The sequence below is a fragment of the Sturnira hondurensis genome, unplaced genomic scaffold (genome assembly GCF_014824575.4).
Source record: "Sturnira hondurensis isolate 20B ecotype Veracruz unplaced genomic scaffold, ASM1482457v3 Scaffold0018728, whole genome shotgun sequence".
Classification (NCBI taxonomy): domain Eukaryota; kingdom Metazoa; phylum Chordata; class Mammalia; order Chiroptera; family Phyllostomidae; genus Sturnira; species Sturnira hondurensis.
In genome coordinates, this window is record NW_028091359.1 from 8,694,212 (window position 1) to 8,720,938 (window position 26,727).

At 52.9% G+C, this 26,727-nt stretch overlaps 1 protein-coding gene across 3 annotated transcripts in view; it reads right to left on the bottom strand.

Moving 5' to 3' along the window:
* LOC119003447 (regulator of G-protein signaling 9) overlaps window positions 1–26,727 on the bottom strand; it is a 48,992-nt gene that overhangs the window by 15,676 nt on the left and 6,589 nt on the right. For 2 of the 3 annotated variants that reach the window (XM_037069796.1, XM_037069798.1), the window contains exons 2-10: window positions 24,853–24,949; window positions 21,301–21,351; window positions 19,848–19,954; window positions 19,594–19,645; window positions 19,278–19,336; window positions 18,246–18,322; window positions 14,890–14,971; window positions 8,876–8,947; window positions 505–534 (exon numbers count right to left, since the gene is read on the bottom strand). In XM_037069796.1, coding sequence (XP_036925691.1) covers window positions 505–534; window positions 8,876–8,947; window positions 14,890–14,971; window positions 18,246–18,322; window positions 19,278–19,336; window positions 19,594–19,645; window positions 19,848–19,954; window positions 21,301–21,351; window positions 24,853–24,949 — 627 coding nt within the window. The remainder of the gene's footprint in view (window positions 1–504; window positions 535–8,875; window positions 8,948–14,889; window positions 14,972–18,245; window positions 18,323–19,277; window positions 19,337–19,593; window positions 19,646–19,847; window positions 19,955–21,300; window positions 21,352–24,852; window positions 24,950–26,727) is intronic. The other variant, XM_037069797.1, reaches the window with a different exon arrangement.

The window sequence follows — 26,727 nt, forward strand, 5'->3', positions numbered from 1 at the left end:
AGGGGCCTCCTTAACCCATCATGTGTTGGTCTGAAAAAAGGCACCAACTGGAAAAACAAGTTCTAAGGAGCATTAAACCAAGACATGGGGACTGATCTGTAGCCAAGCAGACCTAACCTCGATAGCCAACGGTCACCAGTGCTCTGTCTTGGGCCCTGGATACAAGATCTGTCAAAGCAGGTCATTGCCACCTCGGGCAGGCTCTGAACAGCCCTGCCACTACCGCAGGGGCAGGGGCCGGGATGGGGATGCAGACACCACAGCCAGTGCTTGCCCATCCCACAGAGCTGTGCCTTCCCAGGGGCCACAGCCCGGGTCTCAGCGCCAGCCCCGTTTGGACCTGGCGAAGACGCTGAGCCAGGCTGTTCATCGGTGTGTGAACAGTTCCGCGAACTTTACACACGGCTTTCATTTTGTTACTGAGTGCAGAGTGTAAAGCCAAAGTACACAGAATTTGTTAGAGAGTTTAAAATCCCACCTCCCTAGAACTGGAGAGTTTATTACCTCTTTTTTGACAGCAGTGATTGTTTGTTTCTGTAAAACAAAGAAGCCAGTACCATTAAACAGGTGTCATTAAATCATTAGACTCCAAAGACTCTTCGGAAGAATAAAAACACATCCCCCATGAGAAAACTGCCCATCTTTTCCTACTTAAAATATAGAATCTCCCCTCACCGCCATCTCCACCCTCTTCTACACAACTACTGGAGAATCGGATGAACCTCGAGATCTGGTGAAGGGAGGGCTAGGATTCCACCCTATAACTTGACCCCACTCTCCCCAAAGCCAAGGTGCATGAAAGGCTAAGTTCGGGACCGGCCCCGTCTACCGCCGTGCCTACAGTTCCAGCCGCGATGGAATGGGAGACGAAGATGGGGAACCAGCGTGGCGCTTGAGAGTTCGCATCTCGTCTCACAGGAGAGAAGCCAGCGAGTGGTGAGACGCATCCCCCGGGGCTTCATGACAACCTGACCAGCGCCACACGCGGGGCAAAAGACTCACATCACCAAAGACAAAGCGCACGACTGAAAGACTCCGGACCAGCACCCACCGAATGCTGAGCCCCAGAACTGAACAATAACATAAGATCAACTCAGGCCCCACGCTCTCAGTGAAGCTGCCGGAGCGCGTTCACGCCCAGGACCAGTTGCAGGGTGGCCCTTCGCTGGACTGTTTTGGCTGTGGCAGAAATAGGGTGCTCCCAAAGGGACTGCAACGTCTGGGTTCTTAGAAGCTCCTGGAAACTGTCCAGGCCCGTCTCTTACTCACATCCACAACTTGACATGCTCCCACGGTGACACTCTGCTGCTCCCTGCAGCTCAGTTGGCCACTCCAGCCTCGGTTCTCCTGGGTTTGGTTGTGCCCAGGGACCGCTGGGCGCTGACTCCTACTCTCCAGGCTGATCACCCTAGGTCCTGGCTGCTCATCTCCCTGCTGCCGAACACAGCCAGGTCTTTACTTGGAGCAGAGTCAGGAGTCCAAGGAGGGCACTATTTTCCTTAGCCAGGTTGCAAAATACTATGGGCCCACAGCCCATGGACAAGGGTGCATGGGTCAGGATGGTCCGATCCAGAATGCCGAATACTCGTCTCTCTAACCTTTGCAGGGTTTTACTTTGTGTCATTACATTGCTTTGATGTCATTGCTTTTCACAGGAAATCCTTTTCCTGGGTGGGAGTTGAAGAGAATTCTCTCCGAAAGGTAAATAAAGCTCAGGTACTTCCCTTGTTTTCGACTCATACACACCCTGACTTCCTCTTTGTGGCGTTTGTCACTATGGTAATTATATCTCTCTCTGTGTGACTCTTTGTGTGATAAACAAACTACCTACGAGGCACCGTTAAGAGCAGAACAGTCCAGTATATCTTCCCGCCCATAATATCTGGTGCAGAGTAGGTATTCCATAAACAAGAAATAGACGAGGACTGCCGTGTGCTCAGAAGCCTGCCCACCCCCAAAAATGTAGTTGTATTCTAAGCTTAGTAGAATATTTTCACTTAAAAAGTTGAAGACACCCCCCAAATGACTCAGATATTTTGGCAACCGTACGGGTGGTTTGTTCCCATGAGATGCTGTTTCAGAGCATGCATATTTCAGGTGGAAGAGGACCAGGAGGCTCCAGCGGATTTGCATGCAAACCTAACACAAGCAGATGCTTCTGTCAGAGTCTGCTGAAATGGATTAAAAATAGGGTCTACAGGTCTCTGCCCTCTGCTAGAAGGGGCAGCTGGACCGTTACAAAACGGTAACCACTCAACAATTAGTACAAAGCCATTTACGCCTCTTGGAGCCCTTCCCAAGTATCAGCAAGGGAGGTCTTATTATCCTGATCTTCAGTCCGAGACAGTAATAGGTTAGGGGCAGCTTTTTCAACAAAGCCCGGTCAGTAAGTGGTTGAGCCACGATTCAAATCCAGATCTACCCTTGGCGAAGCTGAGGAGGGGTCCGTGAGAAACAGAAAGATAGCCTGTTCTTGTCACCAGTTTCCTCTTTGCCCTGCAGCTGAGGACCATGCAAGATAGGATGACTCTGCCCAGCCGTTTCAAGTAAAATTAAAACGAAGAGGGCTGGAGCCCCAATCCTAAGATGCAACACGAACACAGGAAACTCTGTAATTAACACGAGTGATGATAAAACAAGCTCCCAGCTGTAAGATGAGTAAGATCTGGGGATCTAAGGCACAGCATGGTGACAATAATTAGCAGTACGGCGTTACAGACTGGCAAGTCATTACGAGTAGATCTTCGATGTTATCAACACACACACAGAGTCACAATTATGCAAGGGGACGGAGGGGTTAACTAACCTTACTGTGGTAATCACTTTGCAATGTATACATGCATCTAATCATCGCCTTATACACCTTAAACTTACATACATTAAACGTCTGTAACATCTCAGCCGCGCTGGGAGTGGGGGAGGCAGTGCCGATGGTAAACTGAGAAGGCAGATGTGCTGGGCCTTGCACTCAGCAGCTGCCGTTCCGAACACCCTCCTTCAAAGTGCTTGGTACCCGTTGCGTGGCCTCGGAGCTCCTGAGTGGACGGGCACACGCGAATGAGCCAGCTTCTCAGTCTGCCCTGATGTTCTCCGGGCTCCATGGGGAGCTGTCCCTGCAAGTCATTTCTGGTCTACCTAGCGTGGTCTGACTTTGGCCTAAAAATGTCCGTTTGGGGGGGCCCTTACCTCAGTCTTCAGGGGTTCAAATTGTTCATATTTTAATGCACTCCATTGGCTTTTATTACCCTTTGGGGGCCCTTCACGGGGTGGTGTGGTTTGCTGCTGGGTCTCGGATTCCCAGAATGACCAGCTACCTTCTGGGAATCGGGCTGCCGTGAGCTCTCTGATAATAGGATTCAGCCGAATCTGAGGCTTCCTCAGCTCCACCTTGGAGTGTCCATGTGGGTTTCAGCATTCGTGTCTAGCTTTAAAAATAGCTGTGCAGGGGATCTGCCTCCTATTGGCTGACAAACAGGGCACTCTGTGGGCATCCGGGGCAATGGGCACAACGGTTCTGACTTCTCTGACAGACAGAGAGAAAAGCCAATGGGAAGGTGGGGTGGAAGAAAGGGTGTGGGTTTGGGGACCAGACCAAGGTCAAAATCCTGGGGCGGTCACTTGCTGGCTATGCGACGTTGGATGAGGTTGTTTTTTGTTGTTGTTGTTTGTTTGTTTGTTTGTGTTAGCATTTCAAAGCCTCTGTTTTCTCATTTGTAAAATCGGGTAGAAAAACAAGGGATGGACTGAGACGAAGTCCGGTGACTGGCATAGAGCAGGCACCCCACAGACAGTGGCCAGCCTCTGAGGGTTTACACACTGCCGCCGAGACAGTGCACAGGAGGGTCTCGGTCCTCCCCACCAGATAAAACACAAGGAGGCCCGTGCCATCCTTGGGACCCACGCGTACTAAAAAAGTTCATTGGCTGTGTATCGGAAATTCAAATGTAACTGAGCACCCTCTATTCTCATTTGCCAAATCTCATAAACCTACCGAAATTATTACTTAGCCAAAGGCCATAAGAAACATTCATTTAAAATAAATGGAAGTGGTTCAAACATACACACGCTTCTGAGCCATTCAGAGAAAACCACCTGATGATAAAACAAGAAATAAACATCCCTCTTGCCCCTGAATTCACGCACAAACCCCCGTTTTCTCAGAGCTGGCCCTCCAGGAATGGTCGCTTCTTTGGTCCTCATCTGGGTGACACTTTGTACAGTAAGCCCCTCGGTCTAAGGAATCTTTAAATGCTCTGCATTCTTGGGATTCTGACTTATTTTTCACTTGCAGACTTGCCCAAATAGGGACACGTCTAGAACTTGTTTACACAGCTCGGTGGCCCACTTGCTGGCCATGAGAGCTGGATGCAGGCTACAGACAATAATCACAGGCAGGAGGGGTCAGGGCTGCAACCTGAGAGGCCCTGAGTCCCTGTGGACAGGAGTGCAGAGCCCAGGACTGAGAGAATTGAGGACCCTTCTCTCAGGAGAGCAGGCAGCCACCAGGAATCTGCAGACAAGAAGTGTAGGATGGGAAAGCCACAGGCAAAACACAGGATGGGAAGAAGCCCAGGGAACCAGGGTCCCAAGCATTGAGAGCAGAGAGAGAATCAGAAGACAGAAACCAGGAAATTCAGGGGCCCTGGCCAGGTAGTTCAGTTGGTTAGTGTGTCATCCCAGACGCCAAGGTAGCAGGTTCAGTCCCCAGTCAGGATCCATGCAAGAAACAACCAACGAATGCATAAGTAAGTGAAGCAGCATATCAGTGTCTCTCTCTCCCCCTACCTGCCCATCTCTCTCTCTCTTTTAAAAAAATCAATAAATAAAAATTAACAACAAAAAGAAACCTGGGAATTCAGAACTGATGTGGTTAATGCAGTGCAGGAGAGATGAGATGGGAGGCAGGTGGCAAGGAGACGAGAGTTCAAGGTTGTGATCCTCTGAAACACCTGGCCTGCGCATCCTTCCTGATCCGGCCGAGGCAGGGGAGACCGCACAATTTGCAGGATATGGTGCAAAATAAAAATGCAGGGTCTCTTCAAAAAACAGTAGCATTAAGAATTTAAGACGGTGCGAGCTGAACATTAAACCCAGTGGGGGGCCCACTGAGCGTGGAGCTGTGGACCGAGAACAAGTCACCTGTGTTGAGGCTGGCCCTGGGTGCAGCACCCAAGGGCGTGGATGCAGAGGGAGGGATAGTGATGGTGTCGGGGAACAGCAAGGGCTACAGAACTGGCAAGACCTAAATTCGAATCCTGGCTGAGCCCACTTGGGCGAACTGCGCAACTTCTCTGTTTCTGTTTTGTCATGCAAATTTCGTGAAATTCAGCAAAGCTCCTAGAAGCCACCGGATGGACAGTCGAACACATCGGGCAGGATATGAACTNCAAGGGCACGGATGCAGAGGGAGGGATAGTGATGGTGTCGGGGAACAGCAAGGGCTACAGAACTGGCAAGACCTAAATTCGAATCCTGGCTGAGCCCACTTGGGCGAACTGCGCAACTTCTCTGTTTCTGTTTTGTCATGCAAATTTCGTGAAATTCAGCAAAGCTCCTAGAAGCCACCGGATGGACAGTCGAACACATCGGGCAGGATATGAACTGGGTTTAGGTGTCCATGAACCAAAGTTCGAATCCCAGTTTCCTCATTTCTGAGCCGTGTGTCTTGGCTGAGTTGCTTACTTTCTCTGTCTCCTCAGCAGTGAAGTAGGCATGCTACTAAAACTCGTGACTTTGAAGATAGTAGCCATGAGTCTCAACTGGGCTGTGACTGAGTGTGAGGCACTTTGCCCCATACCCCTGGCACGCAAGGAGCTGCCAGCAAATGTCAGCCCTAAGAGCTGTCCCTTCTCAGCCAGCTCCAGTCCCACAGTAGCCACAGGGAGAAAGCTGTCTGACCCCAGCTGGCAGGAGCGTATGGGGACTGTCCCTCACCAGGGGCTACAGGCTGAGGGTTTTGAAGAACACAGTATTAACACTGTGGAGTCAGAGTCCCGTCTCTTACCCAAACACCAGTGCACATGTCCTGGTAAACTGCCACTCCCAGCAACCACTCATCAGACAAGGGAAGGAAGTGGAAATTTGTGCGTCCCTTCCCTGCTCCACCTCCAACAGGGGCAGAAGCATGAGAAGGTGTAAGGACAGAGGAAGAGACAGCCCACAAAACAGGTTCTGGGGCCTGCAGGGCTCCATAAATTGTCTCTCTCGCAGCACGGCGCTCCTACAGCAAGAGCTGGTGTCTGCGGGGCGTCTCTGCATGTTGGGTACCCTCCCAGACACATCAGTGTAAATGCCTCGCATAATCCTCTGCAGAAGGAGCTATTGTTATGCCCATCTTACAGATGAGGAAACTGAGGCTTTGAACGGCGTGGTAACATGTCCAAGATCACATTGCCAGGGACTGGTAGAGCTGGGTGGGGCTCATTCCCAAAGTCAAAGTATCTTCAGCACACTGTCCTGGCCCTCGTCACTAAGCAACCACATCACTAAGTGACCACAGTAACCTGGTCAGGTCGGGGGAGGAAGGGCCAGCCTGGGGCACACCCCTGCCTGGCTGACCCTCAGTCTCTCACCGCAGAGCCAAATTCTCTCTGAAATAAGAGAAACTGGGGGGTTGCACATGCTTGGTACCCCAGAAAGCCTCAAGGTATCAGGCCTGAGAGAGGGCGCCCTCTCTGGCTGTGGCCCTGGCCCCTAGCCAGTTAGTTCCACCCCAGGCTAGGCAGCCATGCCGACCAGCGGCCATCAGCCCGAAGAGGTGGCTCACCCCCAGACACCTGCCAACCCAGCAGCCTCCTCTCTTGCACTGGATGGTGTTTATCTCGGTGGGGTTATTTGCCTCCATGTAAGGAAAATGAATATGTTGTCAAGAGCTGACTAATGCTCTGCAATGGCCTCTCTCTTCAAACCAGCACCATGCGTTCTTCTCTGAGAGGAAACAAAAACCTGAAACCTCCACTCTCCCAGGACCTCACGGGCACACGTTACAGTCCCGGCACCCCCTCCTCTCAGGGCAGACGAACCCAGAAAAACAGGGGACACTGAGTCAGACTGGAGAAATATAGCAAACATGCAAGACCCGACAGCACAGCGGCAGCCTCTAGCTCCCTAACACTTGCTGGGGCTGCCTCAGGGGACAAGCGGGCGGGAGGGCCCCGCCTGCACGAGAGTTACGGTTCTTAATTCTTCTTGATACTGCACAGCAGCCAGAGCGCAGACAGGAGCAGGGGGGCTGGTGGAAGAGAGAGAGAGAGAGAGAGAGAAGACAATGGTAAGCAAGGGGAAAAGCAGGCCCGTGCCGAACAGCAGCATGGTGGACGCAGACGCACTCCGGCTCCGGGCCAATGGAATCACCTGCACCCTCTCCTCGGAGCTGGCCAGTGCTGTGCTTTCCACCTCTGCCCTCCCCTCCTCCACATGGTGGAGGTTTCCAGAGCTGTCAGCTACCCATTTAAAAAAAAAAACCTTCCAGCCAGGTTCAGTTATTTGCCTTGATGACTGTTTCCACGGCAACCAAGCAACAAAGCCTCAGCAATTATCTGTCATCTGACAGGGGAAACATGGAAAAGGCTGCTGAAGGCTGACAGTGCCCTGTGTGTATCCAAGGAAGGGTCACTTGGAGTTGTGGGTAAGGGACTTAGCCATGCCCCCCGCCCCGGCCAGGTGACATCCTCTGGGGATGCAAAGTCTCTCTTCAGATGGACTCTGTCCCTATACCTGGGCATCTGTCTCACACACTGGGGGGGCATCCCCACAGCCATTGTGAAGTCTGGGTCCCAGAGGGCAAAAGTATACCTGTCACAGAGCTGCCTCATGGCCAGCTTTTGCCTGCTTCTTTCTCTTTGCCCATTAACTTCCTTCTCCCTCCTTCCCGGATGCATCCCTTCTGGCTCCCACCCAGGCCTTAAGGCATTGCCAAAGCTTCAAGACGCCACACTAAGCTAAAGAGGTCACTGACCCTTTGCTGCCCAAAGTCAGCATTAGGCAGAAATCAATGAAACCATCTAAGACTAGCTGAAAGGGGGCTTAGGCTGGTGTACTGGGACCAGTGGTTCTCAACCAGGGCAATTCGGTGCCTCAGGGTGCCTGGGACAAAGTCTGGAGACATTTTTTATTGTCAGGACCAGGAGGTGGGCAGGGAAAGGCACGATGTTAATGGGACCCAGTGGGTAGAGACCAAGATGCCAGCAAACACCCTGCAGTGAGCAGGGAAGCCCAAAACAGTAGTGCCAGGGACGAGAGGCCCTAACTGGCACACTCACAGTCTCAGCAGCTTGTGAACTGTGTTGCTCTAAATAGGAAACCATCACAGGAACTTGGCCACCCGTCATGAACAGTGGCTGTATTGGGGGACACGGTCCTTTTAAAACAAAAGCCTAGGAGAATCTTTGCAAAGATTCCTACCCTCTTGGGATGCAAAAGAAATTGTGGCATTCCAGGTCCTGCCCTGTGGAGGCAAGTTGAACCCCAAGTTGACGGGAGGGTTTTAAGCCTGGGGCCCACTGGCTTCACGGAGCCAGGGAACTGGCTGGGATCGTATGGGAATTGTCTGTCTGCATCTTTGGGCGGAATGTTTCATAACTCTCATTAGATTTTCAAAGGGGGAAATTGACTCAGAAGAGTCTGACAACCACCCATCTAGATTCCATCTGCTTTGACCTGCACCCAGATCTCTTATCTGTCTTTATGCAGGGCCCTGGCCATGGGCTCCCTGTCCCCGAAACTGATATCACACAGCCCGGGTCTCCTCTCTGAAGCAATCTAAAAGGACAGATACTATTGCCCCAACAGACACAGCTAGACAAAAGACAGGGGGACATCTTCCCAGCCTAAAACGTAACCTAGGCCCTGCCCAAAGGATGCCATGGAGACCTACCTGGTTTACCTGAACTTCATTCGGATTGGTCACTCGGTCCAGGCCATAGTCCAGCACATTGTTCATTCCTGGCTGAATGGGATAAAAATAACATAAGGACCACTGCTGGGAGAATCTCCAGTTTTTCATTAACCTTGGGTCTTGGCCAAACTGCCGATTGTGAAACTGAGCTGAGAAAGGCTGTGGCCTAGCCCACAGGTGCTGTGAGGGTGTGTAAGATCCTCGGGGTGGGCAGGTGAGCTTCCTAGGGCTGTCCCACCACCACAGCATCCCCTGACCCAGCGGGATGGGTGGGTGCATCCATGCACTGATGGATGAGTGGGTGGGCGGGTAGGTGGGTGAGTGCATGGGTAGATGAAGGAATGAGTGGGTAGGTAGGTAGGTGATGGGTGGATGGATGAATTGATGGCTAGGCGGGTGGATGGATGGATGAACTGATGTATAAATAACACTGAAATTCAGTAAGAGTTTAGTGGATGAACACACGGGATTCCCGACTCCTCCTATGCTCCTTCCCCACCCTGCAGGGCTTTAGAGAGCCCAAGCATCAGCCAGGCACCCTTGGGACCCAACCCTAGTCCTGACACTTCCCAGCGATGAGGAAGGTCTTGGAAATTACTTCTCCTCTCTGCACACTCTATCCCTTCTGAGAAGTGGGGATCCTCTTACCTGACGGGTTCTTGTGAGGCCTTAACAAGGAGAAGGGTGAGGTTCTTAACAGAGGGTAGCTATTACTGAGTGAGGGATTGTGTTCATTCCCAGGCTGTGTATGCAAATAGAGGCCTGGCCCAAAGCTGGGTCTCCGACTCTGTCAGTCCCCTTCTCCATCAGGCCAACTCTCTGGACAGTCCTGCTTGCTCTCTCTCAACTCTGTGAGGGCAGCAGTTTGGCCTTGCACTTCCCTCTGGGCTGCTTTGGTAGCAAGCACCCATCAAGTGCTCGGGTAACGAACCAGGTGGACTAACTGGAGCCGAAGCAGCAAGCAGCTGGGCTTCCTCCCCATCAGATTCCGTCTCCTCAGTAGGTTCAGTCACAGTTTCAGCTCAGAAGTACGGTTGCCAAATACAATAGAGAATGCCCAGGTCAGTTGGAATATCAGAATAAACAACAAATGTTTTGCTTGTATAATTTTACATAAAAATATATCGCCTATGTTTTTAGTCCAGATCTATAACAAGTATCAAAATGTTGGGGCATACATCATTTGCCGTTTATCTGAGATTCAAATTCAGCTGGGCATCCTGTATTTCATTTGCTAAATCTGGCAACTTTACTGGGCAAACTACCATGGGGGCAAATATTGGGCAGGCAGCCTAGGCAAGGAAGAGAGGAAAAGGGAGGGACAGAAAGCAGGTGGGGGGAGCACAGAGAGGGGAAGGCTGTCCTCACACTAGCTGATACGTGTGCACTTCGGTCAACAAATCTGTCAGGCACGTCTCTGGCTGGCGTCACGCTCGGCCCTGGGGAGCCCCTGGTGAGTGACAGAGACCCCTGACTCGACACCCCAGCAGGTTTCATTCAGGAGGCGGCCACTTAGCAATTAATCACGCAGCGTGACTAGCGGTATGCAGTGACAATACAGGAGTCCAAGCAGCCTTCAGTGGGTCCTAGCCCAGCATGGGGGTGGCAGGGTGGGGCATGTGGTCATCCAGAATCATTAGTCGCTGCCTTTGCCTGCAGAAGGTTCTAGGACTGGCCCCCTCTATCTGGTACAAGAAACCCCCCAGCTGAGCTGAAGAGAGCCTTCACACATACACTCACACTCACAACTTTCACATCTCACACACAGGCATTCACTCTCACACACAGCCACATTTATACACTCACACACTCTCACACTCAGATCCACTCACATACTCACATGCACACACCCTTATGCTTACACACTCACACAAGCATGCACTCACTCTTGCAGCCACACTCTGGCACTCTCACACACATGCATGCACACCCGGCACACTCACACACTCGCAGCCCGTGCCCACAGTGCCCCTACAGGCACCAGTCGGCTGCTGTTCCACAGCGCCAGTGCAGTCCTCTCCTTGAGGCCTGAATTAGTTCTCCAACTCTCTCCCTTGAACTTGACCCATGCTTTGATATAAATTCGGCTGCCTCAGCGCTCAGTGGTGCACCTGTACAGCCATCATCAGCCCAGGGCTGCCCTCAGCTGCCCAGACCAGACAGCTGGGACTCAGAGCTGTAGCTACCACCAGGCGCGATCATTCTGCCAGCCTGGCCAGTGCCCGCCCTCCTGGCTCTCTCCAGCTCTACTGAAGGGCCAGGTTCACGCCTCTGGCTGCCCTGCCCCCCAGGCTTCTGCCTCCTCTCGGCCTCTGAGCAAGTTTCAGCTGTTCCTATAGAGCTGTGGTCCCATCCTAGCGCCCTGCCTCCAAAACTCCCCAGGGGGCAGCCTTTCCGCTTCAGCTGGTTTGGGAAACCCCCAGGCTGCATTCATTCACTCATTCATTCATTCATGCATGCGTGCAGTCATCAAGCAGCATGAAGTCTGTTCCCTGTGATAGTCACCAGAGCCACAGCTGACATAGTTCTTGGCACGCAAGGAAATGCTTGAACGGCGATAACCCAGAGCTGACTGTCAGCACACAGGAAACGAGGGCAGCGGACACCCCCGTGGTGGGCTGCCAGCAGATAATGAGACACGCAGGCACCTGGAGCCCTGGAGCCACACACAGGAAGCCCTCCCGAGGTAGCCAAGCCTCCCCCTGCAAGCAGAGAAACTATGAACACCAGGGTGTGACCATACCCCTTGGGCATAAGCCAAAGAGGCAATGTGCTTCATAACTCAGGTTAGGTTAGGAAAGGGCCTCTGTGCCGAGGAGGCAACATTCCCAGAACCGGCATTCCAGAGCAGGGCCGGGTGGGAGCTGATGTCCACTCCTTGCTGACAATCCCCCATGTCCCTTCTGTTTCTTCTCTTGCTCTCCTCTCCTCTCCAGTCCTCATCACTCTCTTCCCTAACATATCAGTTCAGACCCTCTGGGTGCCTGAGACGGGAAACAAACACATAAAATCCCAAATCGTTTTATAAACAAAATAAACAAAGGACGGAGCTAGAGAGGAGGCTGAAAGGGGGAGACAAGTTTGGACGGAAGGGCCAGAGAAGTCTGCTGCTGGTTTGAACGTTACTTCCACAAAGAGGTGCTCCCAGATCCTACCCGCCCCCCTCCCGTGCCGCACCGGCTGACACAAGACCCCTGCCTCTCACAGCCAGCTGGGCTGGCTTTCTGTATGGTACACATTCACCTGTGCAAGCTCCCGAACCTCTCTGAGCCTGGCTCTCCCTATGTGGATGATGGAGATGGTGCTGCTTCCTGCTTCACAATGCCATCCTCAGGTCAACAGGACCATCCACATGCCGAGAGCTTAGCAGAGGCACAGGGCAGGCACTGACTGACTTCACGCTGCCATTTTACACCCAGCACCTAACTGCTTAGCTGGTACAGTCAGGGCCCCAGGAATTCTGCAGGGATTAGTGGACAGACAGGCGAACAGGTGAACGGATTGATTCAGGAACCGCAGGCCGGGGTCCACCCGCCCACAACAGTGGGTTCGTCAGCCCACACGCTGGCTGTGTACACGCCACAGAGCCAGATGCTATCTGCCTGGCTGGCTGTTTTCCCAGTGAACCGAGTTTGTTTGGGTCTCTCGGAGACAGCCTGACAGCCCCTAAACTCCCAGCCTTCCTGGGTTTGCTCAGTTTCTAGGCTGAGACAGACTTCAAACCAGACGCTCTTCAAACGGAACACGTCCCTAACCCCAGTGCTTTCAGAGGCTGCGGATGTTTTAAGAAAGTGGCGGAGAGCAGGACCCGACTGCCCTCTGGCCTCATCTTTGACGCCTGGTCCGGTTTTGACTTCGGGGAGCAGCAGTGAAAGACATTGGATGTGAAGAGTTTTGCGTCCGAGGAATTTTTTTACAACCGCTCCGAGCACATCAAAGCCTCATTCTTAACTTGGCTCCCCAACGCTATCAAAGAGGAACCGGGCGCCTTTGAACCCTGGGAGCCTGGTGGTTAGAGCAGCAGCGACTTGTGCGATGCTCTAATGACCAAGGAGGTTAGAAAAAGGTCTTCCACGCACTGAGACACCGTCCTGGGAGGCAAGAGGATAGAGGGACTGAGAGAGAAAGGCTGAACAGCCTGTGGATTCAGAGCCCCTGGTACTTGGTAGCTGTGTGACTTGGGCCAATTAGCAGCATCCCCGAGCTTCATCTTCCTTATCAGCAAAATGAGACGAATAACCTTGCCTCCCACCCAGGGCCGCAGAGATAAGATAGTGACTGTGGAATGATGCTCAGGGCAGTGCCCCGCACACCGAAAGTTCTTGATTCAGGTCTGCACTGATGATGATGATGCTGATGACGACGACGACAGTGACGATGTCAATGGTGGTGACAGAGGTGGAGAAAGCGGGGGCGCTGCAGGAGGTGGTGGCCGTGTGTGAGGTAATGGTGAAGGCAGTCCTCACGGAGACACTGTGTCAAATTTAGGTCCTTCTGAATCATACTGTGACGAACCACTCAGCCATTTGCCCGGTGTGGGGGCTGAGCGCTTACCCCAAGAGAAGTGGGGAGAACTCGGACAATCTGGTTTTCATTTTGTTGCCCCGAGGCCTCCTGGGCTCAGCGGGGGAGGGGAAGCACGGCCCCCAGGGCAGATCACGTGCACAGCCAGCCGCTGTTGCTTTGCACGGGGCACAGCCGCACCGGCATTCCCACACCACGGAGCCTCACACGTAACGACACGGAAGCCATGCTCCACCCTGCAAGGAGCAGGATCCTCTTGCTCATGGTGCCACTGGGCACCAGGGCACCTTGCCAAATGGGTGGCTTTTCTGCCATTCACCCTAACCCTCACCAAGGCGCCCCCTTTAGGAACAGATGTGTGAATGCAGGCTGAACTAGGCTTGGCTCCCTTCTCATGCAAAAAGCTCACTCCCAAGCTCCAACGAAGAGGCGGGTGGTTGGCTCTGTTTCTCCGGGACCCTGGGCTCAGCCATCCACTCCCTCACCGGCCCCCAGGCACCCGTGTTGGGCAGCGGGCGACTGGTTTATGCAGAGGAGGAGCCCCAACACAAGCAAGCTTCCTGGAGAGCAACCCCAGGGCCTTACCCTCAGCAACAAGTCAACTGAACCAATGCCCCCACAGTGGAACAGCTACAGGGTATTTGAGTATGGGGGGGGGCAAAATGGCCAAAATCTGATAGTCCTGCACTCAAAAATGCAGGGGCTTTGGCACCGTGATGGACCCAGTTTGCTCTCCGGCTCTGAGAGCCTGGTCACCTGGCAAGCAAGACAACCAGGGGAGGAAGAGCGAGAACACCGATTTCGAACTCTTCACTTTTCAGAAGGCCTTTCACATCTTCCGCCTCCCGTGATCCACAGGCAGCACCCGGGCCTGACTCAGGATAAACTGAGGCAGCAGAGTTAAGCCCAGGGGGTGACAGTGACAGCTGCCTCTTTGTGCTAGGGAATGAGGCTACCATTTCCCAGGGATGAGCTGTGACGGTGACGTCGCTTATGTGCAGCTGGCATCTCTGGGCCGTTTAAAGTCCCACCACCAGAGAGGCCATGTGCTGTAAGCAACGAGGCTGAGCACACACTTCTCCCCTCACCCCATCCAGTCCCGGGAGCTGGGGAAAAGTGGGGGAGCCAGAGAGAAGAGGCAAGGCTGTGCCGATGCAGAGTGCCAGTTCTCTGCAGCATTTTATGTTTGTACTTTGGAGCCTAGGCTCTAGTTTTTCTTCTTATATTTCTTTTCCAAGGCATCCTGGCCAAAAAAAAGCAAGGGAGCCTACCCCTCTTAAAAGACAAACTCCTGAGGGTCTCTGGCTTCAGAAATGTCACGTAGTCCTAACACCACCACATGGACCATGAGCACAGCCCGAGGCACTGGAGGCTAGCTCAGCCCTGGGGCGATCCGGCCCCGGAGGGAGATGAGCCAGCAGCAGGGGCGGCAAGTACAGGGTGGGCTGGAAACCGGGAGGAATACTCACAGGGCATCGGTGCACCAGCCAGTACGCCTTCTCCTGGCAATCCAGGGCGTACCTGTCTGCTTTATTCCTTTCCTTTCCAGTCCTGAAAAGCCAAAAGCCATGTTTTTTGTTGTTGTTTGCTTTTTTCTTCAGGTTATTCATAGTTAATTTTTTCAATTATCATTTGCGTGCGATATTATTTAGTATTAGTGTCAGGTGTACAGTATAGAGGTTACAGAAGAATATACTTTACAAAGCGTCCCCCTCACATTTCCAGTACCCACCTGACACCATACGTCATTATTACAGCGTTATTAACTACACCCCTCGTGCTGTACTTGACGTTCCTGTGACTGTTCTGTAACTACCAGTCTGTACTTCTCACTCCCTTCACCTTTTTCACCCAGCCTTCCAATTCCCCATTGGCAACCCTCGGTCTGTTCTCCGTATCCATGAATCTGTTTCTGTTTTGTTTGTTCATTTATACCATTCTTTAGATTCCACATATAAACAACATCACATGGCATTTGTCTTTCTCTGACTGACTTGCTTCACTTAGCAAAATACCCTCTATGTCCATCCATCCGTGCTGTTGCAAATGGTAAGATTTTGTTCTTTTAAAAGCCAGGTTTAGAGCCAGAAAGATTTAGCATCTTTTGCTCAGTGAGGGACCCCATTCCTGGTGACCCACACCATGCTCCCCATCTGCCCACCTCAATCGTATTTGCCATAATGATAAGGAAAACAGCAGGCGCTCGTGGGACCCTGGTGTGCTCGGCACCCTGCTAAACGCTGGCCCGTGTCTGAACTCACTGGATCCTCTCAGTGGCCTCCTCTCACTTTCACAGTTCGGGGAACTGAAGCAAAGAGAGGTAGAATGTCCTGCCCGGGTCACACCATCAGCCAGTGGCAGGAATGGGACTCGAACCAGGATTCTGGCCCTGGACAGAGTCCGGCTCCGCCTGCGTCACTGAGCTGGGTGGCAACTGCGCCCGCGAAGAGTCCTAGATACATACAGACCCCACCACCCTCACCACGGGCGCGGGTGCGGATGGCGCTGCGGGCTGACACTGGACCGCCCGCCTGCTCCGCTCTCTCCACTTCCGTAAGCAGCACAACCGGCATGTGGAAGAGCAGGCAGCCAGCAATGCCGGCACACCACGGGGGAAATGCTGGCCTCGGGGCGTGTTCGTTCCCCCCCACCTGTCAGTGCCACTCTGTCACTTCAAGGAGTTTGTGCCAAGTCAGGGTTTTTCTGAGCCCAGCTTATTCCCACAAAAGGCTACTTATTTTCCCTCTTATCTCACGGCCTTCCCCTTCCCCCTGCGGGATAGGAAACGATCATGTGATCTGCTCCCACAGGAGCCCGGTGACGTTCCTTATCGCGCCCCAGCCGCATTCAGCACCATCTCCGTGGCGACCTGCGTGCACTCTTGGTAATGCTTGTTTCCCCAGGCCATGTGGGATGACGCACATGCCCTCTACAAGACACAGGCAGAAGATTTATATGCCAGTTAATGTCTCATGAAGAACATAACAACGTCCAGAGACCCAGATGGGTGGGGAGGGCCATTCCGGTGGGCTGTGGTGCCAACCTCCTCAGGAAATTAAATATAAACACTGTCCTTTCAGCTTCCCGCTGCCAACCCAACTCAATTTTCCACCAGGTTAACTACCCCGTGTCCTCAGGAGCCTGCGGCACTGTGGAGTTTCCGTAATGCCGGGCAGCCTCGCAAATAGAGTCCATTGCTAATGTACTTCCGTGGTCCTTCCTGGCTTTCTTTGCTCTTCTGCTCTTCCCTGATGGATGCTACTGGATGACAGAAGTAATACATGGGACCCAGGGGAGTTAGTAAATGAAGAATTATTTTGGTTTGTCCTATTCTGATTTTTTTAGCAACTGGATCACCTGGTCAATTATTCATTCGTTTGTTCACTCATGTACTTATTGATTTCCCACTATGTTCCAAGCCCTGGGAGTGCCCCGGAGAACCAAACGGGCTGCTGTGGGCTGAATGGTCGTGTCCCGGCCCAGCCTGTCCTGGGCCTCTGGCCCACCAGCTTTCAGACAGGCATGTACACCACTGGTTCTCCCAGGTCTCCAGCCTGCCGACCGCACATCGTGGGACTTACCCCTCCATAACTGTGTGAGCTAATTCCTAATAAGAAATCTATTTGTATTTATATGCTGTGGGTTCTCTTTTCCTAGAGCACCGTGACTGATTCCCCACCACTCTGGTTCCAAGGCTGCTTCATGAGAATGGGGTCCCCACCGTCCATCCCAGTCACGCACCAGCAGGTCTAGACCTGCCGGGGTCTGGCCCAATCGGGGTGCGGGAGGCTGTGCCAGCTGGGCTCACCCGTATTGCTGATCAGTGGTATCAGTCCCCAGCTACTGCTGACTCTCTCATATCCCAGGCATACAGTCGTATGGGACATCCCACCCATCCTCCTTTGAAGTTGGGCCAAACCACGTGACCAGCTTTGGCGAATGAACTGTGAGCAGAAAATGACAGACACCACCTGTGACCCACGCAGCCTCCCTCCCCCACTGCTCTGGGAACAGGCAAAGCCAAGACGGTGCTGCTCCTTTAACACACGTCCTGGAGTGGGCACAGAGCGTGTCTGGGCCCCAGCCGGCCCGCAGTGGACATGTAACACCAGTAAGAAGTGAATGCTGTGGTTTCCTGTGCCTGAGACATGGACGTTGTTTGTTACGAGATCCTAACCTGACTGACAACACACCCTCCCCAGCATTAACATTCGGCTCTCCTGGACAAGACAGGGCCCTCCAGGGGGTATCAGCGCCATTTCTGATGCAGACAGCAGGCCAACGAGAGCCGCAGTGGATACCGCGAACGTGTGAATCTGGTTGCATACCTCCCCTGCCGAACACCTTTCTATGGCTCCCCATGGCCCTTAGCACAAAATGCTTCCCTGATCTGCATCTCCAGCCTCACTTCCACCAGTTCTGAGCTTGGCATTCTCCACTCCTGCTATGACAAGAAACCGCCTCAAGTGGGCACTCCCTGCCTCCAGACTCTGGTTCTGGTTCTGGTTCTGGTTCTGTCTGCCGAGAACACAGTTTCTCCCCCCTCACTTCTCCACCCACCATTGCCATCCTTCACCTGGGTAGCTCCCATGTAGCCTCGAAGTTCAATGTTGTTTCTACAGCTGCTCCTGCAAGTGCCTGCCTGTGGCTCTCATCTCACTGCCGCATGGTCACCTGCCCAACTCCCCAGACTGCGGCTTTATATTCCCTGTGCCCAGCCCAGTGTTTGACACATAGATTCCCACTAAAGGTTTATTTTAGTAAAGAGAAATGAGGAAGGGAGGGGAAGAGGACACCCGGAAGACGAGTACGACCTTTCACTCACCTGTACTGTTCTTTGGCCTGCATAATGACAAAGTCCCACTTGTAGTTAATTTTTTTGTTCAAGAAATTGTAATTTTCCTAGGGAAGGAGAACAAAGTGAGAACACTGAGTCCACGACAGGCCACATGCAATGGTCAGAAAGCCCCCAGTCAATAAGGGCATGACCCTGGCTCTGCAGTGAGTAGGCCCGGCCGCGGGCCCTCACCCCAGCCCTGCAAAGGGGTTTATTCAAGAGGGAGCACCAAACTCTCAAAAAGCCTTTGCAGAGACACGTGCCCACATCTGATTAGGAAGAGGGGAATAGTGTGGAGAGGAACATGAAACTCAGTTTTCCACAACAGAGCCTCACAAACCCACACAGACGAGAGCCAACGTGGCCATGACGCTGGCTCTTCCAGAAACGGGTTTGTGAAGAATGAGACCCAGTGGAATCGTTGGCATCTGCCCAGAAATCTAGCCTTCTGAGGGTCCTTTGAGAAATCTGACTCATCTAGACTACAACAAAAGTCTATACTATTGTTTTCCCATCACAAACTCAAATTCAAATATGCTCACCAAATAATATGCATTATCATAGGTATTAATTAAGTCATATTGTTTGGGGACAGCAAGGGCTTAAATTACAGCAGGAGGAACTGAAGCTCAGCATTGAGAAGAATTTACTTCAGGGAGTTGCTTCTGAGTATATGGATGGATAATGGACAGGTGATGGATGCATCGATGGATGAATAGATGGATGGACAGACAGATGGATGGATGGATGGATGGATGGATTGAGAATGGGTGTACAAATGGATAGACAGGTGGATGATGAAGGGATGCTTGCATGCATGCATGGATGATGGGCAGATGGTAGACGAATGATGGATGGATGGATGGACAGACAGATGGATATCAGATGGATGGATGGGTGGATGGATGGACGGATGGATAAGGGAGGGTGTGAATGTAGCAGTGGAGGAAGAGGGGGAAAACAGCTCAAGATTATATTCTACTCAATTATAATAATCGTTACTTGAAAGCATCTCTGTACCTTTTCGTGTTCTTCTAAAATCCCTTTCTTCTTGATATTTCGCTTGGTTAGATAGATGGCTGGAGAAGAAAACAACACATTTTCCATCATCATATCTCAAAACAGCATCCTCAGCCTCTGTGGGAGAGAGGCTGCATGCTCAGCCTGGTGGAGGGGACACTCGGCAGACCCGCTCTCTTCCCTCAGGACCACTCCCAGCACAGATATGAACTGACAGAAAGGTCATGATGACAGCAAGACAAACGCCACCAAAATGCAGCAGGCAAATAAGCAGCATGTTAAGCACTACCAAAGGCATGAGGGGGAGAGTGGTTACCATAGTCTGTGTCTTCCGCTGGCCACTGCTGGGTCGGCCAGAAGTACGGTGTCTATGAAAGAAACCGAGAAACCTCGCTCAGACAGTGGACTGTGACCCAGGGAGCCCCCAGCCACGTGGCTTACGAGCTAAGACTTTCTTAGCTCCCTCCACTATTTCTGAAATCCTGATCTGTGAGGATATAAAGCCAGGCCACTCTCTTTTCAGATAAGATTGGTTTCATATTAATACCCAAAGTCCAGGTCAAGACTCACCTGAAATCGGTAGAGGCTGCCATCGGGCTTGAGAATGAGATTCTTGGGGTCTTGCAGGGGGTAGATGTAACCATACTTGACAATGAAGTTGCCCAAGTTCTGGGCCTCTGGGGAGAAGCAGTTGAAACATGAAAGTTAAGAGCAAGGGCCAAAGGCAAAGCCCATTACCCGGCTGACACACAGCACCCCAAACTCCAGAAGAGAAGTCCCCATCCTAAAGGCACTTCCAGAGGGAGTGAGGACAGTGGTTCTTGAACTTGGCTGTGGACAAGTACCAGCTGGGGAGCATACTAATAGGAGGATTCCCCAGCCGGCCCCCTGGGAACAACTCAGTAGTCTGGAGAGGAGCCAGTGAACCCCAAATGTTAACAGGTGCCACAGGTGGTGCACTGCAGGTGTTTAGGGGGGACAGTTGGGGACATCCTGGAGAAGCTTCTTTGGGCACTTTAGTGAAGTGCCCAGGAGAAGGGAGAGAGTGCTTCCGTTTGACCCGCACTTCCTCACTCCGAGGGAAAGGGGGCTGCGTTTACTGTCGACCTCTCTCCCCAGCTCCACTCTGTCTGCATGCCTGGTCCAGATGCTCTGGCTCCTCCCCACCTACCCCCTCCAGTTTGCTTGGAAACCTAACCTTGTCACTGAATTTGCATCGATTAAAGGGAAAGTATCCCGGCTCTTTCTTAGAGGCGCCAATGAAAGCAGGTGTCTTTCCATCATGGGGAGAGCCCTCCAGTCCTCCAGGCCTGCCCTGCCCAAGGACCCAGCCCACGTGCCCCCCACAGCTCTGCCTCCAAGCCCCAGGAAGAGGTTCTCCCCAGCCCTCCCTCCATCACAGACCCTCATTTCCTATGTCTGGTGCAACCAGCCTTTTCTAGGGGGAAGTCGGGTCCCCAGATCTTTCGGCTCCATTCCACTCTTCAAACTCCTACCAAACATCCTACCTTAAATGGGACTCTCATGTATACCGCCATGCTCAAAACTCCCCCATGGCTCCCTATTGCCTAGCTCCCAGATAGAACATGGAGCCCACAAATAGGCACTCCCCTCCCTCCACTGCCCTCAGACCAAATTTCCCCTTGGTGCCAGTCCGCTCCTTGTTCATCCCACTTCTCCGCCATTGCTCTTGCTAGTTTTCCCTTCTGGGAAGCCAGACCCTCAGGTCTCCCTCCCCACCCCCCCACCCCCAACCACAATTCGCAAGCATCACTTCTTTTGAAATCAGGCATTGGGTACACATCACCCCCTCCAACAAGTCTGTCTTGACTGGCTCCTCCCCAATCACCCCTGCTATTTACATGCTCTGATTGTTTTGCCCATGAAGGCCTTGTCTCTGCCATTAAAATGTCAATTTCTCCGAGGCCCTGCCTAAGCCTCCCTCTAGGGCCGGCCCTCCAGAGACTCCTGCGTGCTGCCCGCACCGCAGTCCTCGGTGACTGAGTGCCAGAGGGGCGCTCACCCAGGTTGGAGATCCACAGCCGCTGGACGATCCACTGTAGAACATCACTTCCTGCAAAACAGAAGTGTGGCCGGCCATCAACAGAGCCCGCAACACACCCGCTGAACCCCACGCTGTGTGTGTTTTGCCCAGTGGGCCTCCTCCCTGCTCGCTGTGATCTCGTTCCTCTTCTGCTCAGAATGCTCAGGGACTCTCCTCCACCACCAGCCCCACTAAGTTCAGTCCGGACCCTGCAGCCTGTAATTCGGGGCCATTGTGGTCTGACTCTGGCCAAATTGCCAGCTTAATCTCTCTTATGCTCTTTATTTTCTTACCTTACAATGATTTGTGCACAGACTCACGTAGAAAGTAAATAGACTAAGTCTTAACTCTGAAAAGGCGAGCTGACTTTGGAGCTCTAGGCAGTGTCTGGACACCTGGGATAAATCGAGGCAGGGATGGGGAGAAAACCCGGGGGGGGGGGCGTCTGAGAGTGGGGGGCTGATTCTCCTATGCCCTCAAGGTCCCGGGGAAAACTCCGAGAGAGCTGGAAAATTCAAGCCTGGCTTTCCAGGTCATTGTGAAGGCACCTGTGTCAAAGCCAGAGGATTGGACATATTTTAGTTACGCTTTGCAGGATGATTTCTAACCTTGGACCACAGCGTGTGGGCTCCATTGCCACTCTTGCCCTGAGTCCTGCAAGTCTTATAGGCTGGGCTGGGAAGGTGCAGAGTGAAGGCTGGTGCGAGAACATCAGGAGAGGCAGGGAGAGATGAGGTCGGGAGAGCACACGCACCCCTCCCCCCTCCCCGCCAAGGATTCGGATTTATTTAAAAGCCGAGACAAGCCCCATCACTGCAACAGACCCAGAGGTGCTGCAGGGCCATGGGGAAGCTGTGCGTCCCCTAGCAAGCCTGGAGCCTCCAGCCCCACACGCAGAACATGCTCCTCGTAGGAGGAGGGCAGCAGTCTTTAGAAGAAGAACAAGACGTCTAGATACCAAGCACCCCGCTGCAGACACCATCCTGCAGACATCATCCTGCAAACGCCAAAGACCTCCCTTCCGGCAACTTCCGCCTGCTTTCCAAAGGCCACATGGGCCCCCTGCCTGTGTGGCAACCAGCCCACAAAACATGCTAGGAAGGAGGATCAGAGCCTGAGGCCCCACGGCCTCTGTCCCTGTGGCTGCACTGTTGCGAATGAGAATTCCCTCCTCGGTGATGGTGAAGGGGCATGGCCTTCGCTGCCCTGCAGAAATAGCCCTTATGGTCCACTCACACACTCTCTGTCTGGGCTTCATTACCTGCCCACAGCATGGTGGGGAGGGGCCACCTAGAACCTTCCCTTCCTGTCCACACCCTGGGCACAATGTCCAGACGTTACCTCTGTCAGTGCCCACGCACCCACCATTCATGCCTTCACTGGGTTCTCCTCTGTTACTCTCAGCTTTATCCACCCCTGGCTGGCTGTTCAAAAGCAAACTTCATCTACAATCCTAGTTAAAATCCCAGGACTGGATGTTTTAGACTTTCTAGCCCCAGTCTCATCGAATCCTACACAGGGGTGTGCAGACAGAGAGAGAGGCCCAGGCAGACAGTAGACTGATTAGCGCTGTCCCCCAAGGAGCCGAGGGTTTTCTCATCCACTTGACTGCTTCCTGAAATCAGTCAAAGGAGATTAGGAGGCCTCTGGCGCCTGTACCACGTGGTCTGTGCAGGCTCCTACACCAGCCACCTTCGTGCCCAGAAGCCCTGGGTCACCTGCCATCCGAGGAGACAGATGCCAATACCCAACTTGCTTGTATGAGTGCTGAGTGCTGACTCGAAGCTGCAAGATAAGGCTAGGACTCACCAGCACGAGGAACGAGGGAACACATGGCAGGGTGGGCAGCCTCGCCCAGGGACCAAGGGCACGGCGTGTGCAGGGAAAGGAGGCAGTTTGTGCACACTGACCAGAATAAGAGCATAGCTGCTGGAGTCCCATAACTGGGCTCCAGTCCAAGCTCGCCATGTGGGAGTGGCCTGGGGACAAGTCCCTGAACCTCTTTGTGTCGCCATGGCCCCGTCTGCAAAAGAAGGGGGGCTAACTTTTAGCGTAGGTATTAACTGAGACAGTGTGGGAAACTGAGCTGTTGCCACCCTTGGAGTGTCAGCTGCGTGCTGACCACGTGCCCAGTACTCTCTCTCGTTTCATCCCGGCTGTCGTTCCGTCAGACGGGGATTGCTATTCCTGTGTCTAAAATGAGAGCATGGTGGTCAGGGCTACGTAGCTAGAAAAAGGCACCCGGAAGAGTTAATCCCAGGGAGCCTGGCTCCACGTCCAGAGCTCAACCAGGACTGGTTCACACATTCAGTAAACTTTTATTAAATCTCTACCCCATCCCACAGCTATGCTAAGCCCTGAGGTTACCCAGATGAGCAAGATATTTCTCCCCTTGAGGGCTTCCAAATCTCCTGAATTAATGACAACCAGAGGGCAGGGATGCCTTCAGGAAGAATTGCCACAGAGGCACATTAAATGCTGGGGGAGAGCAGAGGCATCCTGAAAAGCCTGCCCATGGCGGTTGCTCTGGGGGTGCCCAGGCTACCGGGTTCCTCGCTTTTCCCAAGTCTGGCTCATTAGTCTGGCCTTGTCTTGTGGGAGCTCCCCTGCTGCATTCCAATGAATTCCTCTTTTGCTCCAACTCGCCGAAATTGGTCTTCCGTGGCTGGTGCTCAAGGAACCCTGAGTGACACGTGGCTGGTGGGGAAACCCTCCTGCCAAGCAGTCAGAGAGGGAATCAAGAACTGTTGGCAGCTTGTCTCTGCAAAGACGAGGGCACCCTGGGTGGAAAGGAATGGCCGGGCTGTGGGAGGTGCAGAGAGTAAGGGAGGGCTCACCAGGAGCTGTGCACAGGCCCCCCCGCTGGTGCTGCAGTGAGCTGTCTGCTTCTGCAGCCCACTCGCCTCCGTGGGAAACACACCCCTTACCGCAAACTCGTCCAGCCCTCCCTGCCCATACCCTCTAAGGATGCTCTGCACCCCTTCATCCCCCATCCAGAGGTGAAGTGAGAAGGGACACAGGGTGCCATCCCCATGGGGTAGTTAGGAAAGGTCCGAATACGAATTAGAAGGTAGGGGAGGGTGGGACAAAGGCCTTTTTTTTTTGTTCTGCCAAATAGTTTTTACTTCCTACTACCTGATTTTATTAAATACGAAAACAAGTAAACAAAAAAATTGACAGTAAAAGTTTTTCAAATGACCTCCTGGGAGGAATGGCTTCACAAAAGTGACCTATTGAATCTTTGGCTCCTTCCCTTCCGACCCCTTCTTCGGGAGGAGCCTACGGACCACCAGTCAGCAAACCGATTCCAGACAGGCCCGGAGAGTAAATATGTTTGGTTATGTGGCCCGTGACACTGTGTCTGCACAACTAGTTAACTGCCAAAGACAATACATAAATGTGGATGTGGATGTGTTCCAATAAAACTTTATTTACAAATATAGGCTGCGGGCTGACTTTGGCCCACCAGCTCTCGTTTGCCAGCTCCTGTGTGTGGTCGCCAGGACAAGATTCCATCACCAGACACATTACCTGTCATGGCGTGAGGGACGCTGGTGACCAGGATCTTCTGGTTCTGCACTCTGACCCCCGTCTCTGGGTCCTGCATGTCCTTCACCAACGCTTCAATCTGCAAGGCAGGAGCAAAACATCTGGCTGAGCAGATCCATTTGGAAGGCTGAGCAAGGCCCTTTTTACACAGCACCGAGGGATCAAAAGACACCAAGGTGAAGGCACCTAGGAGCTTACCACCTAGGTGGCCCTGAGCAACTACAATGCCACCAGAACTGTGTGCTCCACGGACACAGAAGCCCTGCCTGAGTGTGACTACCCGGAGAGAGCCATTCTGGCTTGGAGGTTCCACAGAGGCTTTCGAGAGAAGATAGGACTTGGCGAAAAAGGATTTTTCTGGACAGAAAGTGAGAGCAGAGGCATGGAGGATGACTTCGCCCAGGGCATGAGAGGGACAGAAAACAGTGGGAGGCGAAGCTGGAAGCACAGGCGGAGGCCAGACCGCAGCGGCCCACGCGTGCCACTCCCAGATGTGGGTTGTTCCAGCAGCTGTCTCCGAAGAGCAGCGAGAGCCAGCCTGAGCTTTTGAAATGCAGCCTTGGACAGAGAGGAGAATGCTGAAGTGTGGAGCAGGTTGCCAGGGTGGAGGAAAGCGGGGGAAATTCATTCAAATTCACTGGTCTGGGGCAAGAAATGTGGGGTTTCACCCTTGCCGCATCAGCCACTCGGTCTATTCTCAGAGCAGGCAGAGCGAAGCTTTTAGTTGTTTTAGAACATGTCACCTCTCTGCACAAAACTCTGCAAAGGCCTCCCCACTCAGAGTCAGCGGCAAAGTCTCCCTCTTCGGAAGTCAGGGCAGCTGCGGACAGCTGGACGTGTCCTCAGGGAGGGTCACACCTGAAAACCGGCCTGTCCACTCCCCAAACTACAAGGGCTCACCAGTCTGCCTGCTTCCCCTCCATTTAACTAACGTGGTTACATCATCATTACTCTCCTGCTAGTTAATAAAATAACACTGTCTAATGCTGTACCGCCCTTTACAGTCATAAAGTCCTTTTACAGTCTGCACGTGCTTGTGGCCCAAAGAAAAAGAGCCCTGAGTAGGACAAGTTGGACCTGCCACCTCCCCCTCAGCCAGCCAGCTCCTGAAGCTGGAAGACTCCCACCTGCCCAGGGAGGGAAGGCGTGTGGGACAATGTCCAGAGGCGACACTGACTGCCGAGATTCCTCTTCCGATCGTTTGCTGAACCAGAGTTTGCAGTTGAACCACAATCTCCAGAAACAACCGCGAACAGGTTTCCCAAGTTCTCAAAGGTCACTCTGGGCACAGCGCCCGAGGCTCAGCCAGCAAGACTGACACCGATGACCCGGCAGTGCCTAGGGCTCCCTGTGCAAGACTGACTGCGGGCTGGCTTCATCTGCACTGACCTTTTCTTAGCTCACAGACTTGCTCAGGAACAGAAACTATTCATTTCAGCTCCATGCAGAGCTGCAGACCTTGGTCTTTGCGATGGCAGGGCCTGGCAGAGTATCAGGCCACTGGATCAGCAGAGCGGCCGGCAGCAGCAAGGGGAGCAGAGAGGCATCCTCTGCAGGGAAGTAGGGGTGCTGGGAGGTGACCCCCCTCCTCCTGGACATGGCCAGGGGACTGAGGAGCCACAAGCTGTGAAGTCACTCCTTCTGGAGTTCTCAACTAACTGCCAGCCATGGATTTATATGTGACTCCAAGAAGTGCCCGATTTATTACGGACATGAGGGCCCAGGCCTCCCCTTTCCCACATTACCTGCCAGATGAAATCCCACATTTATTTAAAAATAATTTTCAGATGAAACAGCAGCATTTCACGTAAACAGAGGGCCCAGATATTCGGGAAGAAATAGAAACCCATCTTAAAA